Source organism: Anolis sagrei, chromosome 6, assembly GCF_037176765.1.
Source record: "Anolis sagrei isolate rAnoSag1 chromosome 6, rAnoSag1.mat, whole genome shotgun sequence".
In the NCBI taxonomy this organism is placed as follows: domain Eukaryota; kingdom Metazoa; phylum Chordata; class Lepidosauria; order Squamata; family Dactyloidae; genus Anolis; species Anolis sagrei.
This window is the reverse complement of record NC_090026.1, coordinates 60,122,246-60,144,973: the sequence shown is the minus strand read 5'-3', so window position 1 is coordinate 60,144,973 and position 22,728 is coordinate 60,122,246. Positions and strand designations below refer to the sequence as shown.

General features: G+C 38.5%; 1 protein-coding gene across 2 annotated transcripts in view; it reads left to right on the top strand.

Moving 5' to 3' along the window:
• The window catches only part of TPPP (tubulin polymerization promoting protein), a 74,629-nt gene extending 51,984 nt beyond the window's left edge, over positions 1-22,645 (top strand). For both annotated transcript variants that reach the window (XM_060781472.2, XM_060781471.2), the window contains exons 3-4: positions 7,958-8,108; positions 9,490-22,645. In XM_060781472.2, the coding sequence (XP_060637455.2) occupies positions 7,958-8,108; positions 9,490-9,684 (346 nt within the window). In that variant the 3' untranslated portion in view covers positions 9,685-22,645. The remainder of the gene's footprint in view (positions 1-7,957; positions 8,109-9,489) is intronic.
• Positions 22,646-22,728: the final 83 nt, after the last annotated feature.

The window sequence follows — 22,728 nt, the reverse complement described above, 5'->3', positions numbered from 1 at the left end:
TTTGACTTCAGACAATAACATATGCAAATTACAATAGGAATAGTACGTGGACCATTTCTTAAATTAAATTGGGCCTTTAGATTAGAATTTTCTGGTGAACTCTTCTTGAAATTCAGTCTGTAGCAGAGAGATTTGAAAATACATTGAAAAAATGTCTAGGCTATATTTTCTCCCAATTGTATTACTTCTATGTGCAGCGAATTAGAAAATGCTGACATTTACAAGCCCTGCAATTTGAAGTGATGCAGATCACTAAAAGGTGTTTTCTCTTCTAACTGAATTGATTGTATAAACCAATGCTTAATCTGTCTTATTTGTGTTGCATATATGGAACATGCTTGTCAAAACAGACGGTTTGCACAGTTGGCATTTTGAATGAAACAGAAACAACTGTTATGAATAACTTTCCCACATTGGAAGAGAATATCCCACTTCTGACACCAATTTGTCATGAAAAACTTTTCAATAACTTTAAAGCATAGGTTTTTTAAATTGCAATTTCCAGTGTGAGAGGGTACATCAGATTACAGAAAAACATTTACACAAAGACATACTAATATTATTGTTGAAGATCAGTAAAAAATTGGACCTTCTCTGATTTGCTGTGGTGTCTGTTCTCGAGGAATTCTCAAAGATGATTGCCAGTGGTTCTGAGATTACTTCTTTCAGTTCTTTTATTTTCATTGGATGTAGTTAATCTGACCCTGCAGACTTGAATTTCTGTATGCCTCTTTAGCTATTCTGTGCTATAGTTTCCCTTCTGCATCATTTGCTCTGTTTTTCACAGCTGAGCATTGTTTTTCTTTCAGATGAAGTTCAGAACAAATAACATTTCTCTGTCCCTTGTTAAATTGTTAAATTGTGCTATTTTCTCTAGACAGTAACCCTATCATGTCTTTATTCATGTTCCTGCTACAGACATAAGTTAAAACTCTTTTATTGTTCTTTACCTCTCAAACAAGTCTGAGCTCGTTTTGCCACTTAGCTTTCCTGACATTCTCCCTACATGTGCTGGCGATTTATTTATTTATTTATTTATTTATTTTATTTTGAATATTTCTACCCCGCCCTTCTCAACAGTGACTTCCGCGAGAAGGCCGTACTGGTACATTATTTAAACTGTTATGTTTATTCATATCATGATCTGATTACCATGCTCAATATATCCCATATGCATGAGGCTATTGGGATAATGATACAAAAGGTTTGCTAGGGTAGATCCTTAGCCCCCCCCCCCGAAGCAAACTCAGCCCCCCCCCCCGAAGCAAACTCAGTACCCCCCCCCCCCCCCGAATCAAAATCCTGGCTACGGGCCTGCTGCCAGGTGATCTAGAAGAATTCCATGGTTCATGGCATCAGATATTTCTAAGAGAATCAGGAGAACAATATTGCACCATCCATGCCCATTCCTTGGCACAACTGTTGCACCAAGGTGACCGAGAAGAGGGAATTTTACCCACAGGGAGGCCCAGTCACATAGCATGCTGACTCTTGAAATATATTTAGCCTGAGAGCCATTACAAAAAATTGAATTTGTTGGTAATCTGGTGTTGCATTCTGTATTTCCATCAAATAACATAGAAGCTGAACCTGATGTTTAATTTGAGTATGTTGTTGAAACCGGCCATCTTTTGTAGCATGAGGCAAGCTCTTTATATACATCTACAACTTCAAGTTATGTTTTACTAAACACTAGGATAGCCACAATAGAAGCATAGCACTTGTGCCTGGTTACAACCTCACTTTTCACTGCAGTCATACCTACCTACATGAAATCTCAGTTCCAATCACTACTTAAGAGTTAGTTCATCAGAAAATTATTTATAACTCCATTTGGAATGTCTCACAACTGAAAAGAGACAACAAGGAGATATGATACACTCATAGCAAAGTATTATCACAGAACATGGGTTGTTCTAAAGGTGGGTGATACATGTCCTTTACTTGTATCCTTACCATATTAGTTTACAGAAGGCATATATATGTTGCATATCGTTGTGACACTTGTTTAATCTCCCTGGAAGATATATAGTAGTAGATCAGGCTGTTGTGCATTTTAGCAGTTGCAAAAGACATCTGGAATCATTGGCATCCATGCTTTCAAAAATGACTTGGAGCTTACTCTTATTCATCTTTTGTCTTTTGTTTGTGCAACATACATAAGATGCTAAAGCAGAAAATAGCAGAAAGAATGACTGTTAATCCTTTTTCCTTCTGAGATTTTTCTCCTTTTTTGTTTACTTTGGGGGATGTTTCCGCAGTCTGTTTATATCACAGTTCTCTGTTGCTTGGAGTGGTAACACATTCCTTATTTGTTGAAGAGCTTTGCTTGGTTGGTCTTTCTTGGTTCAGGCTTATGTTCCAGTTAGATTCCTTCCTGTACTGTAAATGTTCAATACACTGATATCAACAGGGATGCCTTTAGGTTTAAAAAAATTTTCCCCCAGAAAATGAGACAAAACATTCGTTTAACTTTTCTAAGAAACTTAGGGACTGAAATTAAAAAATGCCTTTTATAATATAAACATCTGTTTTCTTCAGAATTAAAATATTTGTTCCCCTTGATGGGCACACACGATATAGTGTTTTTCAACATTTGAGGCAGGGACTTCATGTTTCATTGAAGCAGTCAATCTTTTCAGTTTTATTTTAAGCACAGTGCAAGTGATGAAAAAATAGTTGAAACAATAGTAAGAAAATCAATCCTAGAAGTTAGTGAGACATTCAGACATGTATTCTCAGTAGTGAAGTAAATGAAGTGTTGCTTGATGAAGAAAACTGAATTGTTTAGCTGCAAGATAACTGAGTTCCAAGTCATCATCTGATATATACTGATACATGTGTGAGTCAGTCCTCAGGAACATAAAACTTTACAAGGTTGGAGCTGTGAGTCTTCTCTGATGGAAAGTCATGTGAGAGTGGTATTGCTGCTAGAAATTTCAAGTGTGAACTGGCAACTGTGTTTTCTAAGTTAAACTGAATTTATTCTAATCCTGTTGAATTACTCTGTTTTCATGATATTTCCTACCCTATTGAACCAATTATCCTTTAATCAGCTCGTATATTGGCCTTCTCCCCCTCCCCCTTTTCAAAATTGTCTTTTGTTGCTTGATGCTTGTCTATTATTGTTATGTTGTTTTATGCTTTTTAAATTGTATGTTGCCTGGGCTTGGCCCCATGTAAGCTGTCCTGAGTCCCTTCAGGGAGATGGAGGCAGGGTAGAAAAACAAACTTCTCCTTCTCCTTCTCCTTCTCCATCTTCTTCTTCTTCTTCTTCTAATACTGGTTCTTTGATAAAACTGTCAAAACAAGATTTGAAAATAACTGAAATTGGAGAACAATTGGAATGAGATACTTGTATTTTATCTTTAGGTGCATGTTTGTAGACCACTGTCATATATTTTATACATAGTGCTGTAGCATGTACCAGAACATAGCAATGGAAAAGCTCAGTAGGACAAGTTCTGTCTATCCATTTCAGCTTATTTTCTGTGCCAATTTTTAACCACCGAACTGTGTCAGATAATGCATGAATTGAAAACTTGATCTAAAGATACAGATACATAGATACAGATATTGATAAAGATACACAGAGAAGACTCAGAAGAATTCTATCACTGAATACTGTTCACGTGTTTAAAATGCTTTTGTTGATTTCTTAGATACAAATATCCACTGGAAATATTGGGTTAGTTTCTTTTACCCAGCTTGAGGGGAAGTGTATAACAGGAAAGGTGCTGTTCCCTCTTCATAAATGCCAAAAACATGACTGTTCTATGTGTTCAGGCTTAGATTTAAGCAACTCTTGAATGTTGGCAGCAAATATCTCGGAATGGGCATCAGATTGTGTCTTGCAGCTTGTTCTGCCTGAAGTGGAGGAATTGACTTTTCTCTGTTACAGAAACAAAAGCATGTAAGCAAAGTTTAAATAAACTCTTTGTTTCCCAGATTAACCTAGGACACAGAGTGGGTCCCATGAAAGCAAATGTGCCTGACACAACAGAATAAATGTTTTAAGAGTGTATTGTCTGGAGGCTGACAAAACATTACTGTAACAAATGTTTTCTATATTAATCTTAGTGCCAAATATACCAGAGCACCAGGCACAGAGTACAGGTATTAATGCATCTTGTGTTTATACAGAGCAACTGTGGTAGCTGACTAGGAATGGCAAGATTTATTTTTCCCATGCCTGATGAATGTCAAGTAGAATAATTCCTTTTTTTCTCCCTATTCCCCCTGCAAAAAGCTCACATTTTTTAATTGAAGCTTTAGAAACTTAACATAGGAATAAAAAGGAATTATTCCCATTTTCACCATTTAAAAAAAATTAATTTGGTAAGGTTTTACAAAATACATGATGTGTTTTGGAGATTAAGACGCCTTTTTGAGGATAACCCTTAAATCTGTGAAAACACATAAATTGCACATGCACCTTCCTCTTTTAACTCCTTCACTATAGCTGTGGTGTCCTTGTTCTTTTACTGGGGCCAAGAAGTTGTCTTCCAGTGCCCCTATTTGGAGGCCATGTGGGACCTATCCAGCTCTGTCATCATTGTCATTGTCACCTCCCCCTTACCAAGAGTTTGTGATGTAATTTTTTTATCATACAGTTTTCAAAAAAAGCTTCCCTAGTTTCATTGACCTCCTAATGCCTACTTCTGTCCTCTTTTTCCCCTGGATCGTTCCATCAACCCAGAGGCTAGCACTCTCCAGCAAGCCTGTCTGACAGAAACCATGCTTCCTGTTGGCAGGAATGGGGCTGGTTCAAAACATAAAGTTGGGAAGTGGATTTAACCTCACAGCCACCTCATTTAACAAGGTGATACATACTCCACCACACTCCCCAATAAAGAACAAGTAACATGTTTGTAGAGTTATATTTTGTGAGTCAATGCATTGTATTTTTCTTTAAACCCAATGCTGGCTTCCCTAGTTTATTCTAGCTAATAGTTGTTACCCTGATGGGTTATTTCTCTGAGCTCTGCTAATTTGTATAAATTGTTCAGACAAAAACGGCCCAGCTACCATATTAATAACATAAAGTCTACATTAAAAAAAATAGGTTTTAAATTCTAAAGAAGAATGATTTCAAAGCAGAAGCTGCATATGCATAGCACCGTGATCTCCCGTGACCTTCATAGGACCCTGGCTGTATTGGGTCAGTTGAGATGTAACTTTAAGCCTTCATCTGGTGTGTTTTTCTAAACTGCATATAAGTATATCAGCCTGTTCATTTTTTTGTTTAGTTAACAGGATTCTGTCCCTGTTGCTGTGTTTTTGTTCATCTTATTTATTTCCCACAAAATCCCCAGATGTTCATTAGTACAACTCTGACTTGACAGTTTTAATTAAGATTATATCCAACCTTTAACCTAGTTTGGGTGTGCATATGAATTGGAGTTCTTCCGTGCACCATTTACAACCTAGGTTCTCCAAACAGATTTCATAGCCATAAACAAACTTGGGCACTGTTTATGTGAGCAGCATGGCACTCAATCCAGTTCAAGGGGAAGTATCCTAAATTATAGATGTGTGAGTATTTGTGGAGATCAAATATTGCTCAATGTCTGCTAGAATTTCTCTTATAAATGGGCTAATTAGGTCAGGCAGTCAATGCCTAGTTGGCTTATGTGTGTATTTCAGTGACATACCATTTACTGATGGATAAGCCTAAGCCTCGGGCAAATGCTGCCTTATTCATAGTTATGAAGCTAAAGAACAAGAGTGGAGTATACACATTTTGTTTGTCCTCAGTTCAACTTCAGATTACCCATCCTTTGTGAGAACTAGGCTTTTAACATCACAAAAATGAGCATGACAGGTTCAGAAACAGTTTACAATTCTGGAGGAAGAGGGAAAATTTTCTGCAAATTTACAGTCAATGTTTATGGATGGTACCAATTGGCTAACATTTGTGATGTCACAAAGACACTTTTTCTCAACCTCTGAGACTGGTCTGACCCCATCCACGAGGCAGAGAAGCCTGTTATTTCACTGTATGGAATTAGGATGATGAACAGGGTAAAGAAAGGAATTTCTCTTGTTTATTGCCAACAGTGGGCCAGAAGTAGCTCTTGGTCAGATGACAAGTCAGATGGCCCTGCCAGACAGTCCCTAAATCCCAAGATCTAATCACAGGTTTTCTGATGGATTATATTAGTCCACACCACCAGATAATCTGGGATAAACAGAAAACCTGGGATCCTGGGATATAGAAGGGCCTGTCTAGAAGGGCCTTTAGAGATTTCTCATTCCTGCTTTGGGTGGGTGGGTGGGTGGGGGGGGGGATGCAAGCCACTCTGGAAAACAATGAAGTTTGCTTAACTCGAGTGATGAATCTTATACCACCAGTGTGTCCATTTTGTCTGGACTAACATGCCATTATCCCTCCTCCAGATTACTGGCTCACAACATCAGTTGCCAAACCTGGATTAAATTCAAAGGAGAGTCATTTGCTCAGCCCCAACCTAATTCCCTTACCATTTTTTAAAAAGCAAATTGCTCTAAAATTTGAACAACTTTCCAACCCTGGAGCACATGCACTGGGAGTTTGAAATCCTGGATGGGGCTCATGCAGCTTTTAACCGATGAGGAGGAGAAAGAGATGGGAAGAAGGAAATTCCAGTAATTAAGATCTAGAACTGGCCTGAATAGGGTACTCTGTTTGTGAATATCAAGGTTTTAGACAGAGTATACCATTAGGAAATGGTGTTCCAAAAGCAGACTTGCAGGCACAAAAAGCTTGTGTGTGTACACATATGTACCTGGAAGCAGCCCTGTAACTATGATCTTTCATATCTTTTTCCAGAGCAGAGACCATAGTGTTGAAGTGCAGTAGAGTCTCGCTTACCCAACCGTTGCTCATCCAACCTTCTGTATTATCCAACAAAGTCTGCCTCCCACCCGGATCCACAGCTGTTTCAATACATTGTGATGTTTTGGTGCTAAATTCGTAAATACAATAATTACTGCATAATGTTACCATGTATTGAACTGTTTTTTTCTGCCAATTTGTTGTAAAACATGTTTTGATGCTTAATTTGTAAAATCATAATGTAATTTGACATTTAATAGACTTTTCCTTAATCCCTCCTTATTATCCAACATTTTCGCTTATCCAATGTTTCGCTGGCATGTTTATGTTGGCTAAGCAAGACTTTACTGTAATGTGATACTGCTGTTTCTAGTTCCATTTACTTGAATATAATATATGAAGCTAGTCTAATAGTCCATCACCTGTCACCAAACACCTTTGGGAACTTTAGTTCCATGAAGGAAAGCTAGTGACATCTTCCAGATAATTTTTGTAAGCTTCAAATAACAGTTCCCATGATTATTTGAGGTAAACATTTAAAGTAGCATGTAAGGTTTGTAGGGTAGATCTTTTGCAAGGGCCATTGAGACTGTCCCAGAGCCTTGGGATTTGCCAGGAGTTATACCTTTACTTATCCACATTTCAAGAAATATGCTTATCACAGAGGTTTCCCTCTGACCTTCCTTCCCGCTTCACATTTTCAGTTACTTGACTGAATTTTTCTTGTTTTCCCATGTAAAACTTACAATCACTATAACTATAAAATCATATACTGTAAGTGCAAGAATGATCATAATTCAATATGTGAGGCAGGGAGCATGGATACTGAAGAGGAGCACAAATCTAGTGTTGAATTCATAGAGGGGGGTGATGAGGAAACAAGGAAATTGCACCTGAACTACAGTTAGTCACACCTCACGCAGGAAAAAAAAAAGGAGAAAATGAAACTCATTGATTGGGGATATTTGTCACAAGTCATTAATCTAGAAGCAGAACTATTGATCCAACTGGAGGAGAGTTTCTAAGAAAATTGGTGGCTTTAGTGGCCCACATGGTCATTGTTTTTCAAGATTTACCCATAAGTGTATGATTCTTATGGAAATATGTTTTTATAACTCCTGCCATTTTTTTTTGCCCTAGGGGGAAGTCCAGGACAGTTACTTATGACCAGTTTAAAGAAGCCCTTCAGGAGCTCGCCAAAAAACGGTTCAAAGATAAGAGCAATGAAGAAGCAGTACAGGAAATGTACAAGCTAATTGAAGGGAAAGCACCGGTCATATCAGGAGTCACGGTATGGTAACTTGACATATAATTAATCTTGCATTCTTTCCCAAAGAAAGCTTAGAACCACAGGCCTACATCCTTTCTATATATAGTTCAGATTTCAATATTAATGTCAAAAATACATAATATATTTTACATAGGATTTGTGCTACATTAGAACAGTAAAGACAAATATCACTTAAGTAAAAGAAACATTAAATATTAAATAACAATAAAAATAAGGTGTAAACACTAAACTAATCTGGTAATTTGCTGTTTCAACACATCCAATTAAGTGGATTAAAAGCAGTACAAAAAGATTAGGACTAAGTACAAGAAAGGCCGGTGGCGCAGTGGGTTAAAGCACTGAGCTGCTGAGCTTGTTGATCGAAAGGTCGCAGGTTCGATTCCGGGGAGCGGCGTGAGCTTCCGCTGTCAGCCCTAGCTTCTGCCAACCTAGCAGTTCGAAAACATGCAAATGTGAGTAGATCAATAGGTACCGCTCCGGCGGGAAGGTAACGGCGCTCCATCAGTCATGCTGGCCACATGACCTTGGAGATGTCTACGGACAACGCTGACTCTTCGGCTTAGAAATGGAGATGAGCACCACACCCCAGAGTCAGACATGACTGGACTTAATGTCAGGGGACTACCTTTACCTTTACCTTACAAGAAAGGCATAAAGGTCATCAGCATATTTGCATAAATGAAGGTACCAGCAACTGGGGGACTGAGCATTTTCCAGTTTTCCAGTGGTGGTTTTGATTATGGGGTGGAGAAACAAGGCTGTAGCTGTGTGGAATTGCAAATAAATAGTGAATATTTCATAAGAGTGTTTCGGAAACCTCCTTACACAAGCTTCTAAATAGTACCGCTTCTAGTTGCAGACTCCCAGTTCTCATAAGAAAAGTTGGGTCTACTTTTCAAACTGTGTTGGCTGTAGTGTGTAAGTTTGTCATGCAAACATAATAAGAAACCTAAGTCTATGTGAAATAAGCAATAAATTACATATTTTAAGAAATATAAGTATATAAATATAATATAAATATATAAGAAATGTAAGTGAAAAGTTTTAATTGTGTTTCCATACATTTGTTATTACAATTTATGTATGTGTCCATGTCTCTCATAAGGGTTTGGTTTAACTTCCAGTTTGCTAGTAAAACTGAATTGCTGTTTCACAAAATGATGCATGTCTAAAACGTATATTGCCAACATGAAATGTTTTCAAAGCTCTGATGTAAATAAATTGAATTTTAGATTTTTTAAATAATTAAAAAAAATCCCATATTCGAGGCCTTCGGGGCCCTAAAAATGACCCTTTGGATTGTATTTTTCCACCATTCTGCTTTTGTTTTATGTGTTCTTAGGAGTGTTAATGGTTTCTCCCCTTTTCCCCTTTTTAACAGAAAGCTATTTCATCTCCGACTGTCTCACGGCTTACAGACACAACGCGTTTCACTGGTTCCCATAAAGAGAGATTTGATCCAAGTGGGAGAGGCAAAGGCAAAGCAGGGCGTGAAGATCTGGTTGACACGTCTGGCTATGTGTCTGGGTACAAGCATGCTGGCACATATGATCATAAAGTTCAAGGAAGCAAATAAGCTTGGAGATTGACAGAAAAGCGCCTATAAGGGTGAGCTAGATGAGCCTCACTTCTTTTCATTCGCTGTAAATTCCTGAAAAGCCCAGATGATGATCAGTATTTGTGAGATCAGAGACAAGTTTGTCATCTATTGGGACTCTTGCAGTGATGCCCCACTTCATTACATTCCTCGTGCTTTGTGGCAATGAAAAGAAAGCAGCAAAATGTTTGCGCTTTTAAGCAAGAAGCCACATCCAAGGGCTCTCTCTCACCACACCTTGCCCCAGATTAATAGCACATTGCAAACATTCCTCTCTCTCTAGTTTTTTGTCCTGTTCCTTTGGCTGTAGCAGCAACCCTTTTTCCACTAGAATAGATGCTTTGTAGTAAGAACCATGTGTGGTGATAGCTTTTCTAAGAAGAATCCAGTTGCTAAATTAGATTATTTATTACTGAACAACGTCTTAAAAAGAAACAAATAGTCCTGAAGATAAAAATCCAAATTCTAACAAAAGGAAATACTTCTTTTTTTAAAAAAATATTCAGGGCTTTTTTTTTTTTTTTTTTGTAAAGGTGCTATCTTGGAAAAACAAATATATTTATTGATTCCTCTCCAGTTCTTAACAAGGGCAAGACTAACTCAGCGTTTTAAATGATGTATTTTTCATTTAATATGTATTAAAGGGAAACCGAGCCCTCAATTCATCTTTGCTTTCGGAAAGAGAAAATGACAGCTCTCAGTCTTTTCCCCCTCCCAAATCTCCTTAAAGAACATTTTTGTTTTTGTAACACACGTGATATTGAACCTAGAGGTGACGAAATATGAATACAAGGAGCTACTGAGAAGATTTTGGTTCTAACAGTGAATCCTATTGTTAGTTGCAATTAGAGTAGACACACTGAATTAACAGAATTCAACTATGTGTTGATTGACCATTCAAAAATGGATTCAATAGTTCTATTTTATTTGGGACCAGACAGTAGGATTCTGGCTATTATTAAATGTGCAGTGCCTCAAACTGGAGTTCAAAAGAGCATTTAAGGTTATGTATTCTTCAGCATCATTTTTTGTGCAACTATCACAAATGACATTTTCATTTAATTAGTGCCATGCGTGGGTGAACACTTATTGAATGCTTGTATGAAAGGTGGCAGTTTGGCCCACCACAAAGGATCGACTTGCATTAAAATCATCACCATTTGGGTCATTTTCTTCAACAACATTTATATTCATAATATTGCTTAAACAGCTTCTTTTGTCTTCCATGTGCAATATAAATGAACAAATTCTGTTCTTCTGTTACTCACTGCATTGTAAAATTGGCACAATATTATTGTATTATTAATACAAAAGAAAACAAAAGTAGAAAAGATCAAAAATGGCTCTGTTATTTTTCCCAATGATCTAATTCTTTAGCTTCTTCCAATTAAATGAATGCATAAAATGTGACTTTATTTCAGGAAGAAAAAAGAAATTCTCCATTTATATTGCCTAAAATGGGCAACACTAGTTCATAGTGTGATCTTGATACGTTAGATGTTTCTTACTGAATAAATAGTACACTAACTATATTGGGTTTATAATCCAATAAAATAATGGCTGTAGTGTTTATATGGATGTTTGCCAGGAGTTGAGCACTTGGCCTTGTTTTTCTTGGATAAGAGTTCAGTATTTCACCCATCATCTTCAGCAGCTTCTTTGTAGAAAAACAGACATTCACTCACTTTATTACCACTTTTTACAGCTGACTTTTGAGCAGGTGTAACATACACTGTAAACCTGGCTGTTCCAGTTTACTTTTCTTAATCACTAATGTCTCTCCACACAAACTAACACCCTGATCTTGGCTCTTGTCCAGAGACATACCACATCTCAGCTGTAGTTGCTTTTTCCCTAATTATTAAGGAAACTATTTCCTCTTACTTAAAAGTGAATCCAAAATAATAAAAAATATTGTTAAGTGATGCCTTTATGAGCCCAGAAATGTTATATTTTTGAAATGACAGGATTGAGAAAAGGATAGTTTCCAGGAACCTTGGCACGCTTTTCCAAGCTATTGGGTTTGTTGATTGCCAAGAAAGGGTTTTATAGTTTATGTTGCTGAATTCTGCTCATCTGCTTCATTCAAATAATCCTAGTCCCTGAAGAGGCAGATACTTTCCCACAGCCAGTTTCTCAGCTGAATGTCAGCCATGTCAGATATCAGTCACAATTCTTTAGTGTAGAGTAATAGAGCAGTGCGTTGCTGTGTATACTTTGGAAACTGGGCATGAAACCCTACTAAAATGTAGCAAAACTTACAAGAAAATCTCATGCTAGTATACTACTCTGAACCTTCAAAACAGCAACAGATCCAAATATTTCCATCTTCAAATTACACTATGAATATGGAAGGCCCATCTATTATTGTGTAGAGAGATGAATACATTAAAAATATCTGGGGCAAGCCTCATTTGTTTATCTAGTCTTCCAGATTCCATTGTCTTTTGACGACTGGGGAGTGTACTTTTCTTTGACAACATTGTGCACAATTTCCTTTAATAAATTGTCTGTAAATTGAATTTGATCATTAGAAAGAGGAGCATATTGTAAGAAGAGTGCTATTGTTGTCATCATGTTGTCTTGGCTGAGCAGGGACAAAGGTTTCCCCACTCAGACAAGACAAACTTTCTGATAACTGCCAAACTCAGCTGCAGGAAGGATTTAAGAGCAGGCTGACTTTATAAATTACAGTACAGCCCCGTGGTCTATGGCTTTGATATTCATGATTTCACTTACCCATGCACCCCAAAATATTCCTCCCTGAAAGTATTTGTGGGTGTCTCTAAGTTAGTGGTGTCAAACCTTTTGCCCTCCAGCAGTTTTGGGCTTCATCTCCCAGAATTCCTGACCATTAGACAAGCTCTCTAGGGCTTCTGGGTGTTGCCAGAAGTACAGCTTAATGGTGTAACATTAGAAAAATGTTGACCATTTCTGCTACCTTGGCAGTCACCTCTCCACAAAAATCAGCATCAATACAACACCGTCTGAGCTGTTTGGAAGAAGCAAAGACACAGCATTGAAGCAATGATCCTCCGCCATCAACTCTTCTGGAATGGCCATGTTGTCCAATTGTCCAATCACCATCTCCCAAAGCAATTACTGTACTCCCAACCCAATGGAAAATGGAATGTTGATGGGCAGGAAAAGAGATTTAAAGATGGACTTAAAGCTAACCTTAAAAACTGTGGCATAGATACTCAGAACTGGGAAGCCCTGGCCCTTGAGCGCTCTAACTGAAGACTTGAATGGAAGGCAAAGGGGAGAAATGTGCCAAGAGGAAAACATGTCAAGCCAACCCTGACCGGGACTGCTTTCCACCTGGAAACCAATGCCCTCACTGTGGAAGAATATGTGGATCAAGGTGGCTCTATAGCCATCTATGTATCCAGCGCAAAGACACAACACTTGGAGGGCCATCATACTCGAATAATGAGAGGTCGCCTAAGTAAGTCTGGGAGTTGGAGTCCCAAACACGTTCAGGGCCACAGGTTTGTCACCACTGCTCTAGGTCTTCCAGTGCAATTCTATGGCATGCTTATGACAAAAGTATAATCAAAATAAAAGTTTTGCTATTATCCATCATTTCAGACACATGGGGGCGGGCATCTTGTAATTCCGGTATGGACAAACTAAGGCCCATGGGCCAGACGCGACCCTCTGTGCACTTACATCTGGCCCTCCTCGTTTTCCCTGTCCTCTGGACACAAAAGATGCTGAAAGGACGGGGGAGGAAGGCATGTAGCAGCTGAGGGAGCTCTGGAGGGCTCCCAGCCGCTGCCTGCCTTCCTCGGGCCCTCCTCCTAGCATAAGGACAGGACTAAGCAGCCCCATCTTTATGCCAGGAAGACAGCCCCAGGAAGGCATACAGCAGCTGGGAGCTCTCCAGAACGCTCTCAGCCACCACCTGTCTCATCCTCTTCCTAGTATAAGGATGAGGCAAGCCATCCTGTCTTTATGCCTGAGGATCAAGAAGGAGGATTGGAAGGATTGGGGCTGTCCCTGTGTGTCTTGCCCTCCTCCTGGCATTGGAAGGACAGTCCAAGGATGACTCAGCCCTGCCCCATGCAGCACGTCCCCAACCCTCCCTTCCTCCCAGCCCAGCCCTCAATGTGGCCCCACGGCAAAAAAAATTGCCCATGCCTGTTTTAATACATCCTCTGTGAATAAGAGATTTTTCAGTAATTCACTTATTAGAGTTATTGTTATAATTTCCTTTCTAAAAGTTCATGTTTGCCTGATTTCCTTGATTAGAATATTATTAAAGACCCTACCTTTGCTGAATGGCATGGTTGCAAAAAGCAAACACATTTTTGGGTCAATCTCTCCCCCCCCCCCCCAAAAGTCCCAGTCAATAGTGCTGAGATAACACATGGCATCCCCATTTCTCATCCTGATCCCCAACCCCACCTGCTCCACATCTCTTGGCCTTCTGTGCCCCTGGCATATAGCAGTCTGTATCTAGGAACGCACTGTCCCTCTGGCTCCCTCAAAAGATAGAAGGGAGAGAAATGTGAAAATGTTATTCAAATGTGAATATGATAGAGATCACTCATCTATAGATACTTATTTTTAAAAAATACTGATTTACAGTACTAATGTTTACAACTTTTTTCAGGTTGAAGAAATCATATTAAGCACACAATATTCTTGGCATGTCATTATCTGCAACATAACTCATAACAAAGTATAAAAACCCATAAACTATGTTTATATAAAATCCCCACAGTGCATGCTGACAGGATGCCATGTATACAGGTATTGCTAATTATTCACTGTGACCTGGAGAATATGTTGTGTACACAAAATGCAGTGCAATATACAAATGGGCAGGTATTTATGTAAAAAGTTGTGTATATATGCTGAAGTTCTCCCGAGATTTGGATTGTGCCTGTTGGTATTTTTATTAGTCATATAATTACTGAAGCCCAACCTCTCTTGGATTCTGCATGTAATCCAGTAGGTTCCAGTGTGTACTGGGTTTGGTATACTGAAAACACAACTGCACTTCCTGACTGTTTAGTTAGCCTGAAATGGCTGTATCTGGTTAGCCAGGCAAAATTCAAAGGAGGGACAGGTCAAGAGGTAAAGCCTTGGCAGTTTGAGAATGACCAAGTATATAGTATTTACTCTTATGTTATTACATTTACTGTGAAAAATGAGACAGAGGGTGCTTGTTTACTATTTGTGGGCTTTCCAGAAGCACCTAGTTGGACAGTGTGTAAATAGAACATTAGATGAGATAAGCCTGAGACAATAGAGATGTTATTATAGTTTAGATCAGAGAATCATGCAACCTTCTATGTTTCTTTAAACTACATGTCCCAGCAGTCCTAGTTAGCATAGTCAGTGGTGAGAATGGTGAAATTGCAGTCTATTGTCTGGAGGGAAACAAAACAGCCAAGAAACAAAACAGAAAGTCTCACTCCAGTATAGCTTTCGCTGCTTGAAGAAGGGGCCTAATGGGGCACTCAAATTCCACAAGTACCCCTCCCTTTCCCTGTAAGTAAAATATAAACTATTACCAATTTTAGTGGTAGTAGTAGTACTGAAGAAAACGTCACTTTGCTCATTATTACTGAAACTCCAGACTGATTGCCTGTGGCAAACCTTTTGTTCTACCTAAAAGTAGGGTCTACTCTCTATCATGTTTAACTGGAGATGCCAGAAATAAACTTGTCCCAAACACACATAAAGCAACTGTCCTACCACTGACTTGTGGTTTTCTAGGTGGAAAAAAAGGGTTCAGCAGTGGGCCATTTTCACAAGACACAAGGGAGCAAGCTTGTTTTCTGCTTCCTTGGAGACTAGGATGCAGAACAGTGGCTTCAAACTACAAGAGAGGAGATTCCCTCTGAACATGAGGAAGAACTACCTGACTCTGAGAGCAGTGGAACTCTCTGCCCCGGAGCGTGGTGGAGGCTCCTTCTTTGGAAGCTTTTAAACAGAGGCTGGATGGCCATCTGTCAGAGGTGATTTGAATGCAATATTCCTGCTTCTTGACAGGGGGTTGGACTTGATGGCCCATGAGGTCTCTTCCAACTCTTCGATTCTATGATTTTATGATTCTACAATTATACTACAACTGGCTCTCTACACTGACTTTTGTGGATTTGATTATTTGCAGATTTGATTAAAAATGTTCTTTCTAGGAATCTTCTGTCCTCCATTGTGACACTACGGTCAATCTCTAGCAACGTTGACCCTAAGAGTCATGTTAAGGATCTAGAGATCCCCCCCCCCAAAAGGTGTTATCTCAGGTTTTTACTTTTGTGGGGGTCCTCTGCCCCCTCCTCCCCCGTGAATGTGGAGGGCTGCCTATACACAATTACACTAAGATTCCACATCTACTACAACCACTCAACAATTGTACTTTCATTGCCACAGCAATATTCCGTGGAATTCTGGGATTAGAAGTTTAGGGAGGGATATTTAGAATTCTCAGACATAGAACTCCTGTAATGTGTCATCAAACGACAAATACCAGGCTTCCATAGGATACAGTCATGTCAGCTTTATTTATTTCATGCATTTGTATCCCATCCTCCTCACCCCCGGAGGGGGACTCAGGACAGCCTCACAATTAGCAACCATTAGATGCCCAAAGACAATTATAATAACAATTTACATTTAAAACAATAGCTAAAATAACAACTATAAAACATCCAATTAAAATAACGCAAGTTCAAGTCATAATCCAGGTTAGTCCATTGTCAGTCCAATAAATCCTTCTCATTATTATTACTGTGTCTGCTGCTCGAATGCTTGGTCCCACAACCAAGTTTTAATTTTTTTCCTAAAGGATAGGAGGGAGGGGACTGATCTGATTTCATTAGGGAGGATTGGGGGGGGGGCAACACTGAGAAGGCCCTGTCTCTCATCCCCATCAGCTGCACTTAAGAATCATGGTTTAAGCTTATTTTAGCCCCATCAGATAAAATATCTCAGGCATGAAAATGTTATTCTTGTCTCAATTTTCAGTGATATTGGAGGGCTCCCATATTTTCCAAGAGGCGTTTTCTATTGTCCAGTTCCACTTTCCCAATACATCATAAAATTGACATTTCAATTTTTTTACAGTCTTAAACTTATATAATAGATTTTGGGACAATTTGTGCCTAAGTGCACAGTGTAGTTAAACATTTGTAGTCACAAAGGGCATATGGCCATAGGTTGCATTTACTAGAAGGTATATGCTTATTCTGTTTCTTTTAGTACCAAAGCAACTGACTTTAAAAATGCAAGCAGTCGTGGTGGTCATACATCCTCCCCAGAATGACTTAGCTTTTGCATAACTACCAAATAAACATTTTTCTTGTTCATGTTTGGCTCATAGTGCACACACATTGTTAGATTCCAAGTACTGATTACTAGTGTTATTCTATGTAAGTCTGCCTTTATACCTGCAATTTGTGTTACCTGAAAGAGGGTAGTAATCCGAAAGCATAGATTGACAACAGTGAAATGAGAGAATCCTTGGATGTGAATCCCATGTATAGTCGGGTCCTATTGGATCCAACTTTTTGGCTTCCAATGCCATTTTAATTAACGATGGTATGTAGTGTTTTTCCAGCCATATTATATACTCAGTTCTTGTGGGTTTTTTCGGGCTATATGGCCATGTTCTAGAGGCATTTCTCCTGACGTTTCGCCTGCATCTATGGCAAGCATCCTCAGAGGTGAGGTCTGCTGGAACTGGGAAAAAAGGGGTTTATAATACATATAATACATATTATATACTGTATTATAACTTTATCAGGCAAATATCATCTCCCTCCAGTTTTTCTAAGCATGTACTTACCATTTTAATCCTAATAGTATTAAGGCACATGGGGGTCTCTCAAGAGAAAGTTCATCATATTTTTGGTCAATTACTGGAAAATCAAAACCACAAGCAGTATTGTTAGGATTAAGTTTGGTATAAACTAAGGAGCCTGTGATATGTTGATTTTCCAATGCTGCTGCAGTTTAGTTAAAATCAGCCATCCTGCTTCCCCACAAGGTGCCCACTCTCCTGTAAGTTCATTTGGAATTGAAACTGAGACAAATTTTCACAATCATAGAATAAAAGTGCATACTGTGTAGTTGTGTTCCTTTTCAGATCTAAATCATTATTATACAGCTCATACAGACGTGTCTTAAATTTTGCTTAATTTAAAACTTTAAACACTTGTTAAAAGTAATATATATCACAGCGGTGGATTAAAAGAACTGGGCGGTAGCTCCTCCCACAGGCTACTTATGCTGATGGGGAGAGTGGGTGGGGCTACACTAACGGTCATTTTGGGCTCGAGAATTTCCGATGCTCCCTGTGCAAGCACAGGAATATACCATATGTGCAAATCACAGCTGACCATGACGGGAAATACTACATTCAAGGCATTTACCTACAAAATCATATTGATTTGATGTACATTGCACATCAGAAGCAGATTGCCATAGGTATTTACAGCATCTTCACTGTAAATGGATGACCATATCAACACCAGTAAAAAGTGGTGGGATTTAGGCTCTTTTATCACATATATAAGTTGATATTTCTTGTCTTCATTAGGAAAATTCCATACCTTATAACAGTGATTCCCAAACACTAATCCTCCAGGTGTTTTGGACTCCAGTTTTCAGAAGCCTCACCTGTCTTGTCCAATGATCAGGAATTTAGGGAGCTGAAATGCAAAGCACTTGGAAGTCCAGAGTTCGGGAAAAACTTGCTTAGTGGAATTACAGGATTGTAATTCTGACTACAAGGTTAGATAGCAAAGCTTATTTCTGTGAGTTGTATGTTGACGTAGAGCAAGGGTCCTCAAACTACGGCCCAAGGGCTGGATACGGCCCTCCAAGGTCATTTACCCGGCCCTCTCTCAGGGTCAACCTAAGTCTGAAATGACTTGAAAGCACACAACAACAACAACAATCCTATTTCATCAGCCAAAAGCACGCCCACACTTCCCACTGAAATACTAATAAGTTTAAATTCTCCTTCATTTTAATTATTGTATTGTTTTTAAGAGTTTTTTGCGCTACAAATAAGATTTGTGCAGTGTGCATAGCAATTCATTCATGTTTTTTTCAAATTATAATCTGGCTCTCCAACACTTTGAGTGACTGTGACCTGGCCCTCTGTTTAAAAAGTTTGAGGATCCCTGACGTAGAGTGTGTCCTCACTGGCGCTTTAAGCCAAAGGGGGGGGGGGGGGCTGAATCAGCTACGTGGCTGTTACACAATGCACTTAGCTAATTTGGCATAACATGGCTTTGAACAACATTAACAGAAGTAGCTGCATTGTTCATCACTTGGTGTGTGGCGGCAATAAGAGAAAGGATAGGGCAGAGAAATGATTCCTTCTCTCCTTTCTCTCCCATCACTTCATTGCTTTGGGTAGCATCCCTCCAGGCACCAAACAGTGCCATTTTCATGCCCAGTGGACATTGCAAACAGCAGATTAAGAGGAGCAAGGTAAGGATTGCAGGTGGATGGTGCCCAGCAATTCCACCCCACTCGTCTGTGCAACTGCCACATAGCCGCCAGGGCTGTTAACAGGGCATGGAATGTAGCCTCCAGCCAGCTCCTGAATAGACTCAGGGATTAGTAGTGTAGCCTCCAGAGATCCTGATCCAGAGTACCCCACTTCAGAATAGTTTTGCCATTTCTGCCCTGTAAGATGTGTCCCTAGTCTCACTGATTTCACTTAGTCTACCCAAAGTATGACTAGGTCTCAACACATTTATTTAATGTACCAGATATTACTAGTCCTCTAGCTCTAACAGTGTAAGAATATAAGTTCCAGGTGGAAGGAATTTGCCTTCTTTTGCTGTTGTCTTCCAAGTAAGCAAGACCAAGAGAAAAGAGAATGCAACTTTTGTTTTTAAGAGGGCCAATCTATGAAATGTCTATGAAGTACTGAGAGAATTGATCAGTCCAAAAATTGAAGGGGGGAACAGCTGAAGTGCTTTAGCATTTTGGTCTCCTGCATTGATCAGCTGGTATGAGGGAATAACCCAGTGGTAGTAGATTACTCCTTTAAACCTCCTTGAAATTGTAAAGTTGAATAAACAATACCAGTAATTCTGCTGTTACGGCATCACTGATACGGCTTCACTTATAGACAAAAGATCACTGTTTCAAACCAATATGTCATACAAATACGTTTCAAGTTGCATAGTGAAAAGTTATTGCTTAGCATTTTCTCAATGCTTTGGTTTGGTCATGGAAATGTCCTCTGAATTCTTTCCCTCTACTCACTGATAGTCAAAAATGCCTGCATGTTTCTTAATGATCTCTATGTTTTTGAGGTGTAGTTTTCATACTCAGCTCTATAGCGGAATATTCTCTGCAAGATGCAGTTGTTTAGAAATGGAATTTAAATGGAAGAAAACCTTTATAGTTTATATATGTAAATAAACTCCCCCCAAATCAAAATTGCTTTTCTAAGAATCATCAGTGTTTAAAAAAGATATTTGGTCCAAATGAGAGCAGAAAGTTGCTTTAAAAAAAGGAGTTGAATCCAGGCTGTTTAATGTAAATCCACTGTGATCAATGTAGAAAGTCACTTTCCCTGCAGTTTAAGCTCTATTGATTTCCCTAGGTCTGCTCTTAATATACATAAATGTGAAGCCAATACATGGTTGATAAATTATGGATTGTCTCTAAATTCCAGTAAAAATATTTCTGAGAAAGAATTTGCTCAAACTGGTGCTCTTGAATTCTCATAAAGAGCTGCTTTCAAGACTTAATTACATTTGAAATCTAAAGGGCAACTGTTACCAAAGTCTTTGTATACAAATATATATATTTGAATAAATGGGTAGCTGGAGGTATGACAGTGGAGATTTGCATGGCACATAATACTCCTAAACTGGCAGCTATTTTTTAAATGTAATCCATTAAAAATGGGTTGTTTTAAAGCCCTGTTCAGATGAGTCTGTATGCAGTTTAAATGTGAAAATTTTAACTTAGGTGCAGTTGATAATTGTGATAAATGCAAATCACAAAATGTTTGTTTCTTCTTCCTCTCTGATAACATCATTACTACAGATAAATATCCACTCCTAAGATAGACATTGCTCGTGTGGTATTTGAACTTCAGGTGTTTGTAAGTCATTTTATTAGATGTTGAAATAAAAGCATGTAAACTTCACCTTTTGTCTATGAAGTTTTTGCTTTCATAGCCTCATCTGAAAAGTGCATTGGAAATAATCCCCATTATGTGTCAACTGTGCACAATGACCTGCCAGTGCAGTGATTTCCAGACTGTGTTCTAAGGAGTTCCACAAAAACTCTACAGAGATAGCTACACTGACAGGTCATTGTGTTGGATTCAGACTGACACATCCAATCACATTCACTCAAAAAGTAACTCCAGCTGAGTTCACTGGGAGGTATTCCTAGCTAAACGTGTATGCTGTAACCCTCATGGAAGGCTTATTATCTTGTTCCATTGAGTTCAATGTGTTGTATGGAATATAGTCTGGATCCAACCCATTATCCTCCAATATCTATCTTCCTCTTGCAATGTACCGCCACAGTAGCACCTTGGTGGACTTTGAGTCAGACTTGGCTCATGTCAAGTTACAATGGAAGACAAGCTTAAGCAAGACCTGCGGGGGCAGTTTATGGTCCTCCAGCTGTTGCTGGCCCTCCAGTTTTCTTCATCTCTAGGCAGAAATCCAGGTCCTTGGTAAGAGATGACGGGAGCTGTAGTTCAACAACCAGAGGGCCACATGTTCTCTTTCAATGTGTATTGAAATCTTTTGTAGTGTATATAATTATGCTTACTGGCATTTCCGTATGTCCACAGGTTTTAAGCACAGGAAAGTGTGTATTTATACTGAAAACTGTTTTTCACTGATACTGTGATCATGTGTGTCCATATTAGTGTTTGTAAATTTTGTCTTGCCATGTATACATAACTATGAGAAGATGCTGAGGTCCTTTTGGCTTTCTGGATGCCTTGGCTACCTAGAGATGTAATTACATCATATGGTGGAATAAGGGGAAACTTCTTTTGTCCTATAATACCAAACCAGATTCCTCCCATTCTCTTATTTTTACAGACAATTTCAACCCACAAACAGTAAACAATAGTGTGCTTATGCATGCTCAGAAACCTCGTAAGGAGAAAAATGGTCACAATATAGTGCAAATGGGGTGCTGCTGCCATTGCACTCTTTACACACTTACCTAAGGACTAACATTCAATTTATTTGTGCTGAATTTGTTTCACAAATTTCCTATATTATCTAGTTTGCCCTGATTTTACCAGATTGTGCCTGTTCTACACACTGGAATTCTAACATTGTGAAAATTAATACACAATCTTGGGAGCCGATCCAGACTAGACACAGAATTTCTAATTTGCACTGCTACGAATTGTAGATTTGACTAGATGACTAAAGAAAATAATGTATGTTTTCAAGGAAAAGTCACTGTGGAATATCCTGGCCGGTCTAAGAGGGGAAAAAAGGCCTGTTCTGATACTATGTCTTTATTTTTCTATTAATTTAAACAACTAATGTTAACTATTGACACAAATTAATTGAAGGAAACTTGAAAGGGATTATATATTACTAGTATGTACTAGGCTTTTTCAGGAAGTGAGTCAAATTTATATATACATACATAAATGCAATATATTTTTACAGTTTATTAATGCCAAAACCACAAGTAGTACAAATGTTATCATAGTGAAAAGTATTGTGGGTTTTGAAATTTTGACATTTCTTGTTAACTTCTAAAAGCCACATTAAACATAATAAACTGCTTTTATCAAACAAATATTCATAATGAATTAGAAATGTTCACATTCCGCAGTTTTTCAAATAGTACTGCATCAAAATTGTCCATTTTATACTGTGTATGCCATTGTTCTACCGATTCAAATTTTCTGTAATATAAATTCTGTTGAGTAAAGTTGGTGAAGTAAATAAATATGTTTAATATAGCTGTCTTATTTTTTTGTGCAAATGGGATTAATTTGTACATGCATATTCTTTATGATTAGGCCAATGTCTCCTTCTTTGTATT